Genomic DNA, 17,049 nt, shown 5'->3' with positions numbered 1-17,049 from the left:
CGTATCTGATCATTTAAGACAAAAAAGGAATATTAGTGTAATATTAACAGATCAACAATGCCAATAACCATCAGCAAGGTTTCTAGGATAAAGCTGAGTAGTATGAGTAGGGACAGAACGGTGAGGAGGTTTTGTAAAGAGGTAACTTGAAAGTACTTATCTGAGAAAGGTAAAAACAAACAAACAAACATTAGTAGTTTGTCCATCTTGGACCTATATTGGACCTACATACCCTGTTCTAATTCTTTATTCTTTTGCCAGAGGTCTTTATCTGGGGTTCATGAACTTGTTTTTTTAATGTATAATTGTATTTCAATGTAATTGATTTCCTTTGTAGTTCTATGTGTTTTATTTTGTGCATTTAAAGACATTATGCTGAGGAGGGATCACAAACTTCACCAGACTGCCAAAGGGGTCTGTGACACAAAAAGAGGCCAAGGACCTCTGGTCTATTGATTCTTCATTTTAGAATTATTACTCAGGCATAAACAACTCTTCTCTCTGCAATTCCTCTGGCCAAATGCATTTGAGCATTTGGCCCGCTGGTTAGTTGGCCACCTACCAGATGGACAAATGCTGTGAGAGCTGTCGGTGCTTTTTCTCTTTTCTGCCTTGGCTGAACTTGGTCGTGACATGTTTTGTGATCTAGAGAGCAATAGGAACACAGAAAATACCTCAGGATTAATATCTCCATCACTCTTTTATTTGCGCATCAGCTAGTAAAAAAGAATGTTATACAGAACAACAACTTAATAGTATGATGTGCTGGTTGGAGAATTGTCCAAAGGCATTACTTCTCACTGAATTATTGAGCTGTTTCTGTTAACTGTATTGAGTGACTGTGGCCATGGCCAGGCCTATGCACTTTACAACGGAGGGAACAGGCCCTGTGGACCCAATAGGATTACATCGTGGTGGGAATTAGAGGATGCTCCTTGTCAAGTAGACCCTGACTCTAGGCTTTGAGCACAAAGTTTTCTTTGTTTCACACAAAATGGAAGGTTTTATACTGGTAACTTAGTGCCTCGAAGTTTCACAGAGAGATAAAAATCCTTAGTGTTAGGGCCTCAGAGCCTCTTCAGACCTTGTGAGTGAGTCTCCCACCTGGTATTGGTACCATTTTGAAAGGAAAGGAGACAAAGGAATAGGTATTGCTCAACCAAAATGAGAATTATTAGAATATATTCTTGCCCTGAGTATGACAATTGTGTCTTTACAAGCTAGGTAAACCCTCTTTTATACTCCATTGCTTATGTCTGATTGAGTTCTTTACATCATAGCAACACCTGAGCTTAGGGTAGCTACCAGCGGCCTCCTTAAGACATTCTTATATAGTCGAGAGATTTAGAACTGAGAATTCCCTAATCCAACCCATTCATTTTTACAGATAAGGATACCGAAGTACTTGTCCATAGTTATACATATAACAAGTGTAGAGTTACTCAGAATCCACACCGAGGTCTTTTGAGTACAAGCCCAGTGATCTTTCCACTACTTCAGGTTATTTTCTTATCCTTTCAGTGACCTGTATTTAGCAAGCTGCAATTTAATTGGTGTGAGTATTCCTTCTACTGATGCAGGTAATTTAGAAGCTAAATCAATCAACAAGCATTAATTAAATGCATAGTGTGGACCAGGTACTGTACCAGGCAGTGGGTATACAAAATCATGAAAACAGCCTCTGCCTTCAAGGAGATTGCAGGAAAAGCAGTTGAAGTTGTGGTTCTTAAACAGAGCCCTGAAACAGGGGGTAGCTCTCAAAACTTGCTGAAGTTAAAAAGTCATCGCCCTTCAGCCAGGAGACTCGTACATGTAGGTGCTGTTCTAAGTGTATACTCCAGACAATTTGTGGCCTACCTAATGAGTGTGCCGCAGTTCACCCTTTGGGGGAAATAAACATGGAGCCTGTGTTTATTTAACTGACTGTGTCTGGTAGTACCACAAGAAAATAAATACTAACACCTCAGACAGCCACAGCTATTCTGATGATAATGATCAATAACCTCAACTTTCCTTGTTAGTATTTAACACAATCTCATCACCTTAGCCCCCAAACATGTCCTGTTAAATAGGAATAGCATTCCATGGGCATGCTATTGATAAACTGGATAGTGCCAGTTTATCATCACAGCATGTCATTCCACATAACAACCATATACAAAGAGGACACATTTCACTTATATGTGTTACAGGTCTTTCAGTTCCTTAAATATGCAGAAATTGTGAGAGTTTGGGTTAGAAGCTCACCACTGTCACAGTCATCCAAATCAACCATGTTATAAACAACTGAAGAACAGTAATTCTTACAGAAGGAAGATACCAAAACATGCCTAGGATGACCTCTGTAGAGTTAAAAAAAAAAAAAGGTTGCTACAAAACCATGCAAAATTGACTATTTTCGTAAGTAAAAAGGAATAAAGAGGGCTGATTAGAAAAAACAATCTCGTATACAAAAAAGGGTCACTAAAAGGGATTATTAAAATCAAATGACTCTTGTAAGCTGTTATGGGCTTCCATCCTAAATTAAGTTTATTATTAATTATTATTATAAGGCTATTACACACATGTTCCACAGAGTAGGCAGGAACTAATGAGCTTTCAAAAGGTAAACATGGGGGCAGCTAGGTGGCTCAGTAGATAGAGCTCCAGCCTTGGAGTCAGGAAGACCTAAGTTCAAATCTGGCCTCAGGTACTTCACACTTACTAGCTGTGTGATCCTGGGCAAGTCATTTAACCCCGATTGCCTCACCAAAAAAAAAATCTAAATATGTTTGGTGCCATGAAACAAATTAAATTCCATATTGGAGGATTAGAAGGCTGAAAATCTATTATGCATGCGTAGGTGTGTGTGTGTGTGTGTGTGTGTGTGTGTGTGTATGGTGTTACGTACATTTTGGTTTACAAGAAAAACTTCAGATTTTTGAAATGGATTTGAAGTCAGGCTCTAGGAAGATACAATATTTAACTTTATTTCTATGTCACAGATCTACTTTGAGGGATATACATTTTAGATAAAATTTAGATCTATCCATCTATATGTGTATATGTAGGCATCTGCATCCATACACCACATATGACAGTGTATGTACATATGTATGAATATATGAACTATAGATGTACATTGTAGGCATATTTCTTATGGGGGAGGGGGAAAGAGAGGAGAGAGGAACACAGCCCAATGTGGCTCCTTTACCAGAGGCTAGAATGAGACCCTCAGATTCAGTATCATTTGAGGCCATAATATATCATAGGAGTCCCCCACAAAATCTAAGGTGGATTTGGAGAAAACTGAAGCAGGAAAACTTCAGTAAACCTATGCAAAATTGCAGTTAACACCTAATGCACAACATGATATGGTGACTTTTTCTTTACTGGCCATACTAACCTTCTAAAGCCGTACCTTACTTTGAAATGCCAATCACTCCTCATGGCCCTGTCAACTGCATTTGCCCACAAATATACTTTTCCCTTTCAGTTGGCATTGAGTTCTCACAGTGAAGAGCTCAGATATCCTGAGCCCAATTATATGTAGACATTTTCTTCCATATTTAGCACAACATTCAAATCAGACCTCTTGCAATGACAAAAACTACTGGACATTTTAGTAGTCCCATACAGTGTGATGACAAAGAATGAAAGACACATGTGCACAAAGTGGCAGAGTAATGGATAGCAATGGGTAAGAAACAGAATTATAAGAAGTCAACATATGCTGCAGTCTAAAAAAATTTTAAGTGGATCGTAAGAGTGATCATTTCCCTTTGTTCTGAGAGGCAAAGACTTTGAATTTAATCCCAACTCTTCCATTAATTTGTTTTGTTGTTGTTTTGTTTGTTTTTGTCCTGGGGAAGTTCCTTTACCTAATAGCCTTGGTTTTGCCATCTGTAAAGTTGAGGGCCCTAGACCAGATGACCTCTAAGAGCCCTTCCAGATCTAAAATATTATTCGCTCAGAACATCCATGAAGAGGAGAAGCGACTGTAGAGATTGTAGCAGTTGTTGAAATGGATTTCTCATCACCGGAAGGAAGCAAAGGCTAGATGCCCACTTGTCAGGGATGTTACAGAGAGGATTCTTTCTCAAGCATAGATAGCCCCTGGTGTCCCTTCTAACTCTGAGATTCCATCATGGCACATTCTATGTGTGGTTCTCAAAGAATAGATAGCAACTGCAAAGGATTAACATTGCTACAGGCAAATGCATTCCATAAAATCACAGCTTTAGAGTTTGGAAAAGACCTTAGAGGCTGATGAGTGACTAGCCCAAAGTGACACAGTTATTTGGGACCATCGCCAGTTGTCTTGACCTATGTCTTGCTACTGGACTGACTACTTTGGAGGAGAAAGTAAAGCTGATGACTTCACACAGCTCTACCTCACTTAAATCCAATTCACTTGAGAGTTCAGACATCACCCTCCTGATGTCATTGGTCCTCTTAGATAATGAAGGACAAACTATAACAACACATAGCTATTAAGTATCTAAGATGTAATTCCAACTGAGGTCCTCCTGACTCCAAGTCTAGCATTCTTTCTCCTATATCACACTTTGAGCCAAGTTTAGAAGGGGGACATCAGCATTTCAAATTAAGGTTTAATTTGTAAGATTCATATCATTTCCCACCTGGTTGCTCATTGTCTCCTGAAACTCATCTTCCAGTAAGATCACATCACCTCTGAAACTCACATCTCATTACTACCACCTGCCCCTGGGGCCCTTCCCTCCCTCCAACTGGAGAGGGTAGAGTGGTGGACATCAGAGACCTCCTCCCAGATCCTCCTCTTAAGGTGGCCATCTCATCACTTCTCACCTCATTGTTGTCCTGGACTTCATTACTGCCTCTAGAAACTCATCTTTCTGCAAGATGACATCAACTTTCAAACTCAAATCTCCTCAGTACCTCCCCAGCCTTCCCCTGAGGCTCCTCCCTTGCTGTCATTGGAGAAGGTGGAGTACTTCCTCCCAGATCCGCCACTTAAGGAGGAGGCTTCAAACAGCCAACTCATCATTTCCAACCCAGCTTCAGGACTTCAAGATGTTTATCATGCCCCCATTTGAGGACTTCTTCATTTTCACCTCCTTTTAATTTGTCTTCCCATATTAGATTGTGAGCTCCTTTAGGGTGCAAAGACTGTCTTTTTGCCTTCTTTGTATCCCCCAACACTTAGCACAGTGCCTCACCCATAGTAGTCAAGTAATAAATGTTTATTGACTGACTGAATATGGATAGGAGAAAAAAAAATAACCATGAAAGTACATGACCATTTTGTACCTTTTTCAGAGAAGCCATTTCTAAACACAATCTATCCCTTGAACAATTTTACAATGTTGATGAAACTGGCCAATTCACACAATGGTTTATAGGTTCTACCCTGGCATGACAATAAATCTTGTGCCTCTAGGTACAAGCAGAATAAACATAGCTTGACTATATCTGCATGGGCCATTGCTATAGGTTTGCTTACATAGACTTGCTTACTTACACACACACACACACACACACACACACACACCTCTCTGGGGTTCAGAAAACTTAATGATTCTCAGGTTTTTAAAGGTAGCACACATTTACCTGTTGCTTTCAGGAATAGAGGAAAATGTGTTGTTCTTGCTAATGATTTCTTTCATATTGTGTACCATCAAGCAGATAACATTTCAGAATTGTAAGCTTAGTTGAGCATAGCAAAGCTACTCAATTCAATTCAACAACCACTTATTAAGTTCCTACTGTATTCAACACATTGTTATAGTGCCAGAGGAGATAAGTTTAGAGAAGACATGGCAACTAGGTGGTGCAGTGGATGGAGCACATGACCTGGAGTCAGGAAGACCTGAGTTCAAAACAGACCTCAGACACTTACCAGCTGTGTGACCCTGAGCAAATCACTCAATCTGTTTGTCTCGGTGTCTTGAACTATAAGATGGGAATAATAACCTCACAGAGTTGTTGTGAAGATCAAATGAGATCATATTTGTAAAGTATTTAACACAGTGCCTCGTCCATTATAGGCAGTATATAAATACTTATTCCCTTCTATTAATAGTGCTTACATAAATTACACATGCCTTCTGAGGAAGAACAGCATTTGCAAATGTATTATATACATGCATTGTGTGTATATATATATATATTACATATGTAGTATACATGGAGAGAGAGAGAGAGAGATATTCTTTAAATACAAAAGCTAAAATCTAAAGGCTAGAATGTGGGAGGTGAAAAAAGGTCATCACTTAGTGGCACCATGGAATGAACACGGGCCTCAGAATCAGAAATCTCAGGTTGAGGTTTCCTCAATTTTTTAAGATATAAAATGGGCAAAATAACACCTGTATAACTCATCTCCTAGGCTTGTTGTGAAGAAAGTGTTTGGAAAACATAAAATAGGAGTCTCTATTATTGTTATTATTAATATTAGGATTATCTAGTTTATTTTTTTGCATATGAATGCACAAAGGCCTACCTAAAGAGATTAAGAGCCCTACCCAGGTCACAAAGCAAGTTACAGCTGGAATTAGTCCCCAGGTCTACTTATTCCTAATGAATAAGTATACTTTCCACTAAATTATATTTATTCATTAGCACATACAGAGGACTGTCAAAAGATTTTAACTTCTTTTAAAATGCAAATACAAATTTTAAAATTTGATGCCTTATAGGAGGTTACTACATAGTTGAACAGTAATTTACCCAAGGGACTTGACTCTGTTATTCTAGCAGTTATGTGACCTTAGTAAAATCACTTAACTTAATCTCTCTAAACCTCAGTGTATTCATCTGTAAAATGAGGCAGTTGGACTAGATTATCTCTAAGGCCCCCTCCATCTCTAAATCTGTGACCTTATCATGATTTCTTAGTAGTCAGAATCTACCCAATCATAGATTTTTAGAATCTATGAAAAATCTTTAGAGGTTACCTAGCTTAACCTGATTTTACAAATGAGAAAAGTGAAGCCCAGACTTTCCTAAGATCATGCAAGTAGCAAATGGTGAAGCCAGCATTTGAACTCAGGACTTCTGACTGTAGGTCCAGCACTCTACCCACTAGACCACCATAACGGTGTTTTCCTATCATTTTTCCTATAATCATTTTGCACTGTCTTATCCCCTCCTAGAGCTAGAGCAGAAAACGACGGAATCTTAGCATTTATGAGGAAAAGAAAAGCTTTCATCATATAACAATGTCTCAAACACCGATCCATCTCTGGGGGCCAAAAATTCCAGCCATGAGCTCTTGCTTCAACATTTAGCAAACTAGAAATAAAAGGGAAAGGTTAAAAAAAAAAGCCACACATGCACACACGTCAATTACACAGGCCAAGAGTACATCATGTGTTAGTGTCAATTTTAAGGACTCTTTTTCTCTACTTCTGCATCCCTGACAACAAATTAGCTACCACCTAAGGATTTAGCCCTAGTTAGCATAGAGATAGATAAAATTACTTAATGTAATTTCATGCTTGGTCTGGGTTTTTATCAATTCTATTTATCAAGAACCCTGTTTAATAGTTTTGGATAATTAAAAGCAAAGCCATGCATGTGCTTTTTAGAGGCACCTGCATGCGTATAAAGGCAGCATGCCATGCGTCAGCATTGGACTTAGAGTCAAGAACCCCCGAGTTTGAATCCTGACTCAGACCCTTACTAGCAGTGTGATCCTAGGAAAATTATTTTATCTGAGTCTCAAAAGTCTCCTTGCTCAAAATATGAGGATAACATTAACATCCATCTCACAGCATTATTGTGAGGAACAAATGAGAAAGTTACATAAAATTCTTTGTAAACTGTAAAATACCATATAAACATGAGCTCTTAGTATTATAGTAACACTACACTTATCTCAAGGTCAGAATTCCAGACATCTCAACCCTCCAGAATACAATCCTAAACTCAGCCTCTGAACTACCCCCACAAAAAAAGCATCATTATCATCATAACTAGCATTTATAGAGCACTTTAAGGTTAACTGAATTTAGTAGGATTAGCAAGAGCGGGCCTTGAAAGGCAGGCATCAGACTTTAGATTTGCTCTAGCATGTAACGGAGTGAATGTGAAACAAGACTAGGAAGCAGATCTGGATATTTCTGTATAAAGAGCACTTACTTATTGTAACAAATAACACCTTCCAAACCAAGGACAAATCACATCATGACGTATTTTTAAAGTGGCAGGCTTAAACCATCATCCTTTAGAAATATAGTGCTCTTTGGACTTGAATTAATGAGGATTTGGAAGGTAATGGGAATTCTCAAGAAGGTGAGGAGATAAAAGGACCCTCCTGGCAACTCTAAAACAAAGTTCACCATTGCCAGATTTGGGCTGTGCTTAATTAGGCTATAGAAGCTCTTAGTTAAATCAGTCCTTGCGGTGAATGAAGGGTCGTTCTCCCAGCTATGATGGGTATGGATCATTGGTTTAGATTTGGAAATAACAGTAACTTCCGTCTTGGGATCTGCCAGCCTCCAGGCTCTCATTTCTCTAATACTCCACTACAAAGGTGGGAAAATAATCTTCCTAAGGCATGAGTCTGGACACATGACTGCCCTCCTCAAAAATCTTCAATGGCTTTCTATTGCCTATGGGATAAAGTAGAAGTTCTTCAGGCTAACATGTAAAGTCCCCCACATATAGCCTCCAACATGTCTTTCCACTTTGCTTCATTATACTCTCTTCTACATGCTAACCCCACTGTACTAGTGGTCTATCTCTGTGAATTTGTCCAGTCTGTTTCCTGCGCCCGAAGGCACGCCTTCCTCATCGCTGCCTTTCAGAATCTTGCACTTCTTTCCAAGGTCATCATGATGTAGTCGATAGAGTGCTGGACGTGGAGCAAGGGAGACCTAGATGCAAATCCTGTGTCAGTCATTTGCTAGCTACACGGCCCTGGGCAAGTCACTCAACCTCTTTGTACCTCAGTTTCCTCACCTGTAAAATAAGAAGTGTAGACTGAGTGGCCTCTAAAGTCCCTACCATCTCTAAATCTGTGGTATTCCACAAAGCCTCCTCAGCTCCCTCCCACATGAATGTTCACTTTCCTCTATACTCCTTACAGGTCTTTGGAGCTCACCTTTGTCTGAATGACACCTTTATTTTTGTTTTAACAACACCAGGTCCCAGGGAGGATCAGTCAAGAGAGTGGGAGAGATGGGACTTAAACCCAGGTCTTGCTGACTAAAAGGCCAGCCCTCTGTCCCCGACACCATGGCTGCCTCTCATATCACATTCTAGCTTCTATTATATTTACTTGTTTACATGTCACATTCCCACTAATGAAAATGTAAGTTCCTAGAGGAAAGGGACCATATCCCTTTACTGTATCATGTATACAGTATCCATATGCATTCATATATACACACATATACATACCCATACACATATATGTGCCTTGCATAATGTATACAGTATATAGGCATATACATATATGTGTATAATCTATGTAGTATATGCACACACACATTCACATGTGTATAAATGTGCATGAGCTACATATGTGCACATTACACATGTGTATATGCATGTGTGTAGTATACTATGTACGTGTATGTATATGTGCTGTATGTGTTCAGCATCTGTGTATATGCGTGGGTGTGCACGTATGTACTGTGTGTATATATTATATATATGTATGTATATACATACACACATATGCATATCCACAGGGTACTTAACACAAGGCCTTGAACATAGTAAGTACTTTGTAAATTTAGAATTTGTTGAATTTCAAGATCCCAATTCACTGAAAAGTACAAACTATTTTCATAGTTTATTAGTTTAGCTTCTCTGATCTCAAGGAAAGTTGTTGATTTCAGCTATTTAACTGCTTGAAATTAACATTGTATAACAGAAAAAAGAAAGAGGGCGGTCAAACCTTAATTTCTGTTCCCCACGTTTATGAGAAGGCCATGCCACACTGGATTTCTCACAGTAGTTCTTATAACCAGTTGCTTTGGAGGTAATTTTTATGGAGGAAGCAAATGGCCTCTCTAATAAAAAAACAAAAACACCACAAAGTTAAAGATGCATGATTTTCAGCATTAAATCCATGCATTGTATTCTACAGATGTAGGCAGTTTAAGTCTGATTTCTCAAATACTTATATACAACTTCTACCATGATATATTAGTCAGAGGATTTAGTTAGTAGAGCACATTTTAATATGAATGTTGTGATCTATTTGTAAAAATATTCTCATATACAAATAACTATATAATGTGCAGATGGAGAGAGACCTTTTAAAAAATCAGGAACAGTTATCAGGATGGAGTAATCTGGGCTTTTCCCCAGGGCATCAAAATTTAAGGGCTGCCAAAATTTAAACTTATGATTTTTGAAGATTGCACAATTTAAAAAATTCATAACATTCATATGTTCATAGTACATGCACTCCTTCAACAGCTAGAAATAACAGAATTTCACTCAGTGGAATTAGTAGAAATAGGAAGCTACCAGATGGTAATATTGCTAATAATGCCTATTTGTGAACAACTCTAGTAATTAATTCCCCCATCAACTCAAATGAATTCATCTTAATTATTTCTTGCATTATTTTCCCATTTAGAATTAAAAAATAGATTTGAGGGTACTTTTCACTACTACTAAGATTCAGGTATGTAGCTTGCAAAGGGCACCAAAATTATGTCTATTTAAAACAAGCAGAATACAGAAATCTCCAGGTCAACTAATGAAGCTACATAATATTCAAAGCAAGTTTCTCAAAGTCTAAATACCTTACAAGTATCTTCTAATAGAGTAATTTTTAAGAAATTCTACTTATCCCAAGTCAGAGGTACATATTAATAGTCCTCTTTCAAAGCATCAAGGTACTTAAATTAGTTTTAAGTGGCAGGAGAGAGGGAAAGGGAGGGAGAAAGAGGGAGAGAAGGAAAGGGGTAGGGGAAGAGGAAGAGGAGGAGAGGGGGAGAGGGAGAAAAAGAGGGAGGAAGGGAGGGGGAGGAGAGAGAGGGAGAGAGAGAGGGAGAGGGAGAGAAAGAGAGAGAGAGAGAAAGAGAGAGAAAGAAAGAGAGAGAGAAAGAAAGACAGACACAGAAAGAAAGAACAAATTCTGTTTAGCTACACTATAAGAGATTTTAACTACATAGTCTGGGTTGGGTTTTTTTTTTCTATGAAACCAAAATGATTTAATCAATTTCAATCTACAGTGCACTCTGAATTAGGAAGATGTGCACCATTTTCCAGGGCTCAGTTACTAAAATGTATTTTAGATGAAAGGCACATGAAAATGCTGATTTACATATAAACTACTAGGTAGCAAAATGAATAGAATCATCAGGCTCATTGTAAAACAAATAGTTGAAATATATATTCCACAGAGGAAATAGTAGAGTATTTGTCCTCAAAAAACTCATCTTCTAGATTGTTTTTAATTAGCTGAAAGATTCTTAGTCTACCAAAATAGGTGCTGGAATTAGCAAACATAAATCAGTTCTTTCATTATGAGACCTTCTGGGCGAAGCTTTGACTCCTTAATAAGATTGCTCAAAGACTTTGGAAAGAGGTGTTTTTCAGGAGTTTCTTCTTCAACAGAATCATGCTGTGCATTCTTCCATCCTGGTTGATCAATGTCTCTGCAAGCAATAGCTTGAAATACACCGCTCTCATCATTGGGTCTGATTTCTTCACCTATGTCTTTCTTCTCTGGATCCCCTTTGCCGGCATTGTTTTCCAAAAGCCCAGTGACGTGGCTGGAGAAAGATAAACTTCCTTCTTCTGAACTACAACCCCTGATCTTGTTCAATTGATGCAAGTAAAAAAAATATGTCTCCAGCACACTGGCTTTCTGCTCTGATTTCTCTGGCAGAGCATCATCCCGAGAGATCCTACAGCTACCATCACCACCTATTTGCCAGGACAAGGAGTCCTCTGAAATGATTTCAGGCAGGTCTGTGGAGACAGTGTAACTTGAGAAAACAGTCTTTTCCTTACTTTCCCAAGTCATCTCCTTAGCAATCACTTTGGGTGTCTCTATAATTTTCCAGTCTATCCCTGTTGGGGATCTGCTGTTGATCTGTTGATCAGCCCTTATATTGCGGCACATGACACAATGGAGGCCCGAAGTGAGCTCACATTCTGACACACAGTCAGAACAAACTTTAGAAGTGACATTTTCTGAGGGATCTCCTAGTGAATTCAGTTGAGGGTTAGAAATTTGAATAACTGAATCATTCTCCCGGCACCTCTCATTAATTTGTCTTTGGCCTGTCTTCTGGGTTTTGCTTTTACTGACATCAAATCCACCTTTAATACTAACTTCCTGACTTCCTCTTATTGCTTGACCAACAAAAGTCTTATCCTCCCCACACTCCGGTAGCAATCCACTTCTGTAGTTGAGGTCCCTTAGGGATACCACAAAGTCTAACTTCTGAGAGCGTGATTCTCCTTTTCTCATCCTGAAGTCATCAACAGGGGAGTCAAATTGGTCAGCAGACAATTTGCTGATAAGCATTGAGTCATTTTTATCCCAAGGGCTGTCAACCTGAAACCTGGATACAAAATCCCTGGGTTTCCAAATAGTTATTTCTCCTCCTTTGGATTTTTCACTGACATCAGCCTCCCATCTGGAGAAAACACTGCCTTCCAACTTTGGGGACCTCAAGCCCATTGTACAAGGACTTCTGGGAGACAGGGAAATTCCTGAACTCTCTGTAGAGTCTCTGAGCTGAATAACTTTTCTAAAAGTTCTCCAGTTTTCCCCATTTTCATCTGTACATTCATCTTCAGAGCTATCTGTTAGTGGGGCCCAAAAGTAACCATTTCCATGACAATCCTCATCGGTTTTCTCAAAAAGACTCCTTTCACGACTGTCTTTGGGCCGTGGCTGAACATCGTCTCTCTCTCCTGTCTCACCTTGATTGTGAGAAGATGTATTTCCAGGCCTATCACATGTTGGTTGAATAAGAGTACGCTGCCTGAAACCAACTAGAGGTGAGACTGGGGGCCTTTTCTCCTGAAATCTAGCTTCCTGCCACCCACTAGACCAATTACCAGGAAACTTCCTCTCCTCAAAAGAACTTAAAAGGTCCACAGAAAAACATGATAAATTTTCTGTAGGCAATGAAGAAAAGCTAAATTTTTTTTGAGAATCTGTGTGCATCCTCAGGCCATCATCTTGGGACTGTGAGGGAGGGTGGCAGGAGCTCACAGAGGCATCTTGACAACAATCTTGTACTCTTTTGCTTTGGCCAAGCAGAGACAAAGCAAAGGGTGGATTCTGTCCAGGACTCTCCAGCTCCTGGTCTTCATGGCACTTGGTCAGAAACCTCTGGGCCCAATTCATCACATGCCTTAGTTTCTGTGTTTCTGGAACCAGTACATCGTCAAGCAGGGACAGATCTAATTCAGAAGGGCAACTGTTTCTCCTGCCTTCTTGCTGGACTCGCTTCCCCACCTTAGTTTTATCTGTGGTTTTTTCACCAGCCACTTTGGTTAATTGCTGACATATATTCACCTCCTCATTGGCTGCAGAGTGAGGTGACTGCCGGCGACTTCTTGAAGTGGAAGCCTGACTTTCTGAGGGGTTTGTTTTGGAACCCAAAGCAGCTCTTGGGGAAGCTTTTAGTGCTGATTTATTGCCATTTCCAGGAGAACCAGTCTTGAGGATCCCAATGCTTTCATAGTAAGACACTCGTCTAGCCCGTAAGAGCTTCAGCTCACAGGTTCGAGGGGAATCTGTCTCAGCAGCGCAGTCACAGGATTGCCATGTACTTGTTTTTCTGGATAAATAATCCATCTGCAAACAAAAAGGCAGAAACTTTCAAACTTATAACTGGTCAATCATTTATCTGCAAAGAAAGAATTGCTCGGGCTGCGATTAAACTATCGTTCTGATTAAACCCGTTAGAGCAGTTTTGTAACACAAGAACAAAGCAACTAATGAGCTGTGGAACAAGAAAAGGAAAAACTTTACCATCTGGATTTAATTACATTTAGTCAAGATATGGTTCTTGGTCACCAAACAATAAAAGGGCAACTCTGACTTTTATAGTGGCATATGCTCATTTAATGTGTAGAAATCCCAGGAAGAGTTTTAAATAATTTCTTTTCAAGAGTTGCCCTCAGTTCAATTCAACATTTATTAAGGACCTACTATGTTCAAAGCACTGTGCTTGTCACTGAGAATAGAAAGACGAAAAGCTAGTCTGTGCCCTCAAGCATCTTTCACTCTACTGAAGAAATAAAGCACACACACTGATAAGTCATTAGAAATACATATAAAGTAATATAGAGAAATTTCAAGAAGAATAACAGACTAGTAACTGGGGCATCACTTACTGCAATGTGCTTTGAAAGAAGCTCTAAAGATGGTGAGGCAGAGATGAGGAGAGAATGAATTCCATGGGAGAACCATTTGTACAAAGATAAAGTGGAAAGAGGTAGAATAGTGCATTCAATAAAGAACCAGCAGGGCGGTTTGTCAGGAACAGAAAATATATGAAGTGGAGTGATATAATAAGGCTGGAAGGGTAGATGAGAGCCATCCTGTCAGGCATTTAAATGTCAAGCTGATGATTTTGTATTTTATCTTAGAGGCAGGACATCAATAAGGAGCCATTGATGACTTTCAGGTTGGGAAGTGAGGTAGTCAAATCTGTTTCATTTATGGAGTCAATCAAGGCAGTCACCAAGGACAGTTTCCTAATATACCCTTGACATCAGAAACATGTGCCCCATAGAACATTTAATATAGATTCATACTTACTCCAGACAACTATCCCCTATCTATTAATCTCCTGCCCTTGCTTACCTGCCCTGAGTCAGGACACTTAATTTTTGTCTTCCCCACCATGCTGAGCACATAGTAGACATTTAATAAATACTTGTAAATTGATTGACTTGTAATTCCCATAAGTCCTAGGACAATGTCATGCATAGTAGGTGCTCAATCAATACTGGTTAGTTGTTCTGATTGATTGATCTCAAACAAATATCTATTCTGGTTTTCCTAAAGACAGCTCTGTGCTAAAATGGTTATCCTCAACAGTTTTTAAGTCCTGACCATTCCTACATATCAAATCACCAAAAAAAGCTTTCTCTTTTGTAGAAATTGACCACCAAACATCTTAGAATCCTACTCCTAGTACAGAGTTTTCCATCACTACTCACAGCAGAAGAATCCTCTCACCTCTCACTCCCTCTTTATCAGGGTATTCATGTTGCCCACATTTTGCTATTTCTATTCCCTTTGAATACCATCTTGAGTCAATTTTTCCTCATTAACTGGATAGTCTGCCTACACACAATCCCACTTCTATAGTAGGTTAGTTTTAGGAAAGGTATATACCACTGACTCTAGAAATCATGAAACAAAATAGCTCCACGAAATATTTTTGGGTGTAGTATTTGGAATAAGGCAGACCTGGATTCAAATTCTGCTTCAGATATTTCCTTGCTGTGTGATCCTGAGCAAGTAATTTAACTACTCTGTGTTCAGCTTCCTTATTTCTAAAATGAGAGGGTTGGACTTCATAGGCTTAAGCTCATTTGCAGGTGTAGATCTACGACATCTAAATCTATGATCCAAATCTACAATCTCTAAATATATGATCTCTAAATCAATAGTACCAGGACCTGTGATTTCCCTGGTGTGGATAATTCTCCATGCAGGCATTCACTCTATCAATGCAGATCACTAACATCTCTGTAACCTGTAGTCTTTTAGAGAGACTTGTCCAATGTCTAACACAATTATGTGTTAACAGCATAACTTGAACCCAGAACTCAGTTAAGCAAACTAAATAAGGTCCATCTCATCAAGATTCCAGGTCAGGTTTGGGTTTTTTTTTTTTTTTTTTTTTTTGCTTTTGTTTATTTTTTCCTCATTCTGCTGCAGGTTTTATGTCAGAATAGTCAGTAGCTCAACTTTTGTTTTTAGATCCAAAATTGACAAGAGATTAATTCAAACATAAACAAGCTGGCCTGCCAATGAAAAAGAAAACACATGAGGGAAAACAGAAGAACCACATTCTTAAAATTTGTTTCGCACCCACTTAAGAACACTGTACAGACTGGCAGTGTCACTATAAACAGATGTTTGTTTAATAAAGTCTATATCTTATTCTTTATTTAATGCCAACATTTCTTTCCTGACAGTACATCATTGTTCCATCAGGAGCTAGCTTCAAGCCACCAAAAAATACAAGAAAATTTAGTCTTCACTTATCTTGCTCAGACTGCAGTCTACAATTGCCATCTACAGGCTTAAATGAGACATACTAGTTGTCTCAATAACCAAAAGATCTCTGGGTTACTGATCTGTTCTAGCCTCCTGAAGGCCGGAGCAAAGCAGAAATAAGGAGGAGAGAGAAGGGGTCACAGCAGGTGCCCACATCAGTGAAATCACAGGTCTGGCAGGCTGGCAGGGACCTTAAAGAAAGAGTAGAAAAATGAATCACAACAAAAAAAGAAAGAAAAAATGAGCAAGATGGCTGGCCAAATGTGGTAGAAATGGAGTGATTTTGTTTAAGGTTACACAGAAGGAAGAGTATAAATGAAAGGAAAAGTGATTTTTTTACCTAAGGCAACCCACAGTACAGCAAAAAAGGCTAAACATGTATGGAGTCCCCAAATTCCCCAGTGGGAAGATGAACCTATTAGAAGTTTTTAAGTTAATTTAAAAAAAAAGATTTTTAGATCTAGGCATTTATGAAAGGCCATATGTGTATATCTGAATTCCTTGCAAGTGTGTATTGTGTTTCTGGTAATTTTTTAAATCATTTTTAATTTTTAAAAAAATTCCATTTTTCTCAGAAAGCTTGGGAGACAATTTCCCCCAAGAGATCTGATGGATTGGACTGTTATTTAATATTTTAGAATACTTTAATATTAGAATGTTAATTAATATTTGGAATGCTTTAATATTAAAATATTAATTTATATTTAGAATACTTTAATATTTTTAGAATATTTTATCATGGTGGAGAGGGTATGACCAGGAGGATTCCTAGTCAGGACTGATAAGGTTAAAGATCTTTGCTCTTAAAAAAAAATATCCCTAAGGCATGAATGTACCCATTGTTATCACACTGAGGTAAT

The 17,049-nt window shown here is 38.7% G+C and overlaps 1 protein-coding gene across 1 annotated transcript in view; it reads right to left on the bottom strand.

Annotated features, from left to right (window-relative positions):
• LOC114025680 overlaps positions 1–14,803 on the bottom strand; it is a 176,953-nt gene extending 162,150 nt beyond the window's left edge. Inside the window, exons 1-4 of the mRNA XM_027839150.1 lie at positions 14,762–14,803; positions 11,461–13,747; positions 9,869–9,983; positions 563–645 (exon numbers count right to left, since the gene is read on the bottom strand). Coding sequence (XP_027694951.1) covers positions 563–645; positions 9,869–9,983; positions 11,461–13,747; positions 14,762–14,803 — 2,527 coding nt within the window. The remainder of the gene's footprint in view (positions 1–562; positions 646–9,868; positions 9,984–11,460; positions 13,748–14,761) is intronic.
• Positions 14,804–17,049: the final 2,246 nt, after the last annotated feature.

The sequence above is a fragment of the Vombatus ursinus genome, unplaced genomic scaffold, assembly GCF_900497805.2.
Source record: "Vombatus ursinus unplaced genomic scaffold, bare-nosed wombat genome assembly UNPS02014832.1, whole genome shotgun sequence".
Lineage (NCBI taxonomy): Eukaryota > Metazoa > Chordata > Mammalia > Diprotodontia > Vombatidae > Vombatus > Vombatus ursinus.
The sequence above is the reverse complement of the archived record's forward strand: the minus strand, read 5'-3'. Positions and strand labels throughout refer to the sequence as shown.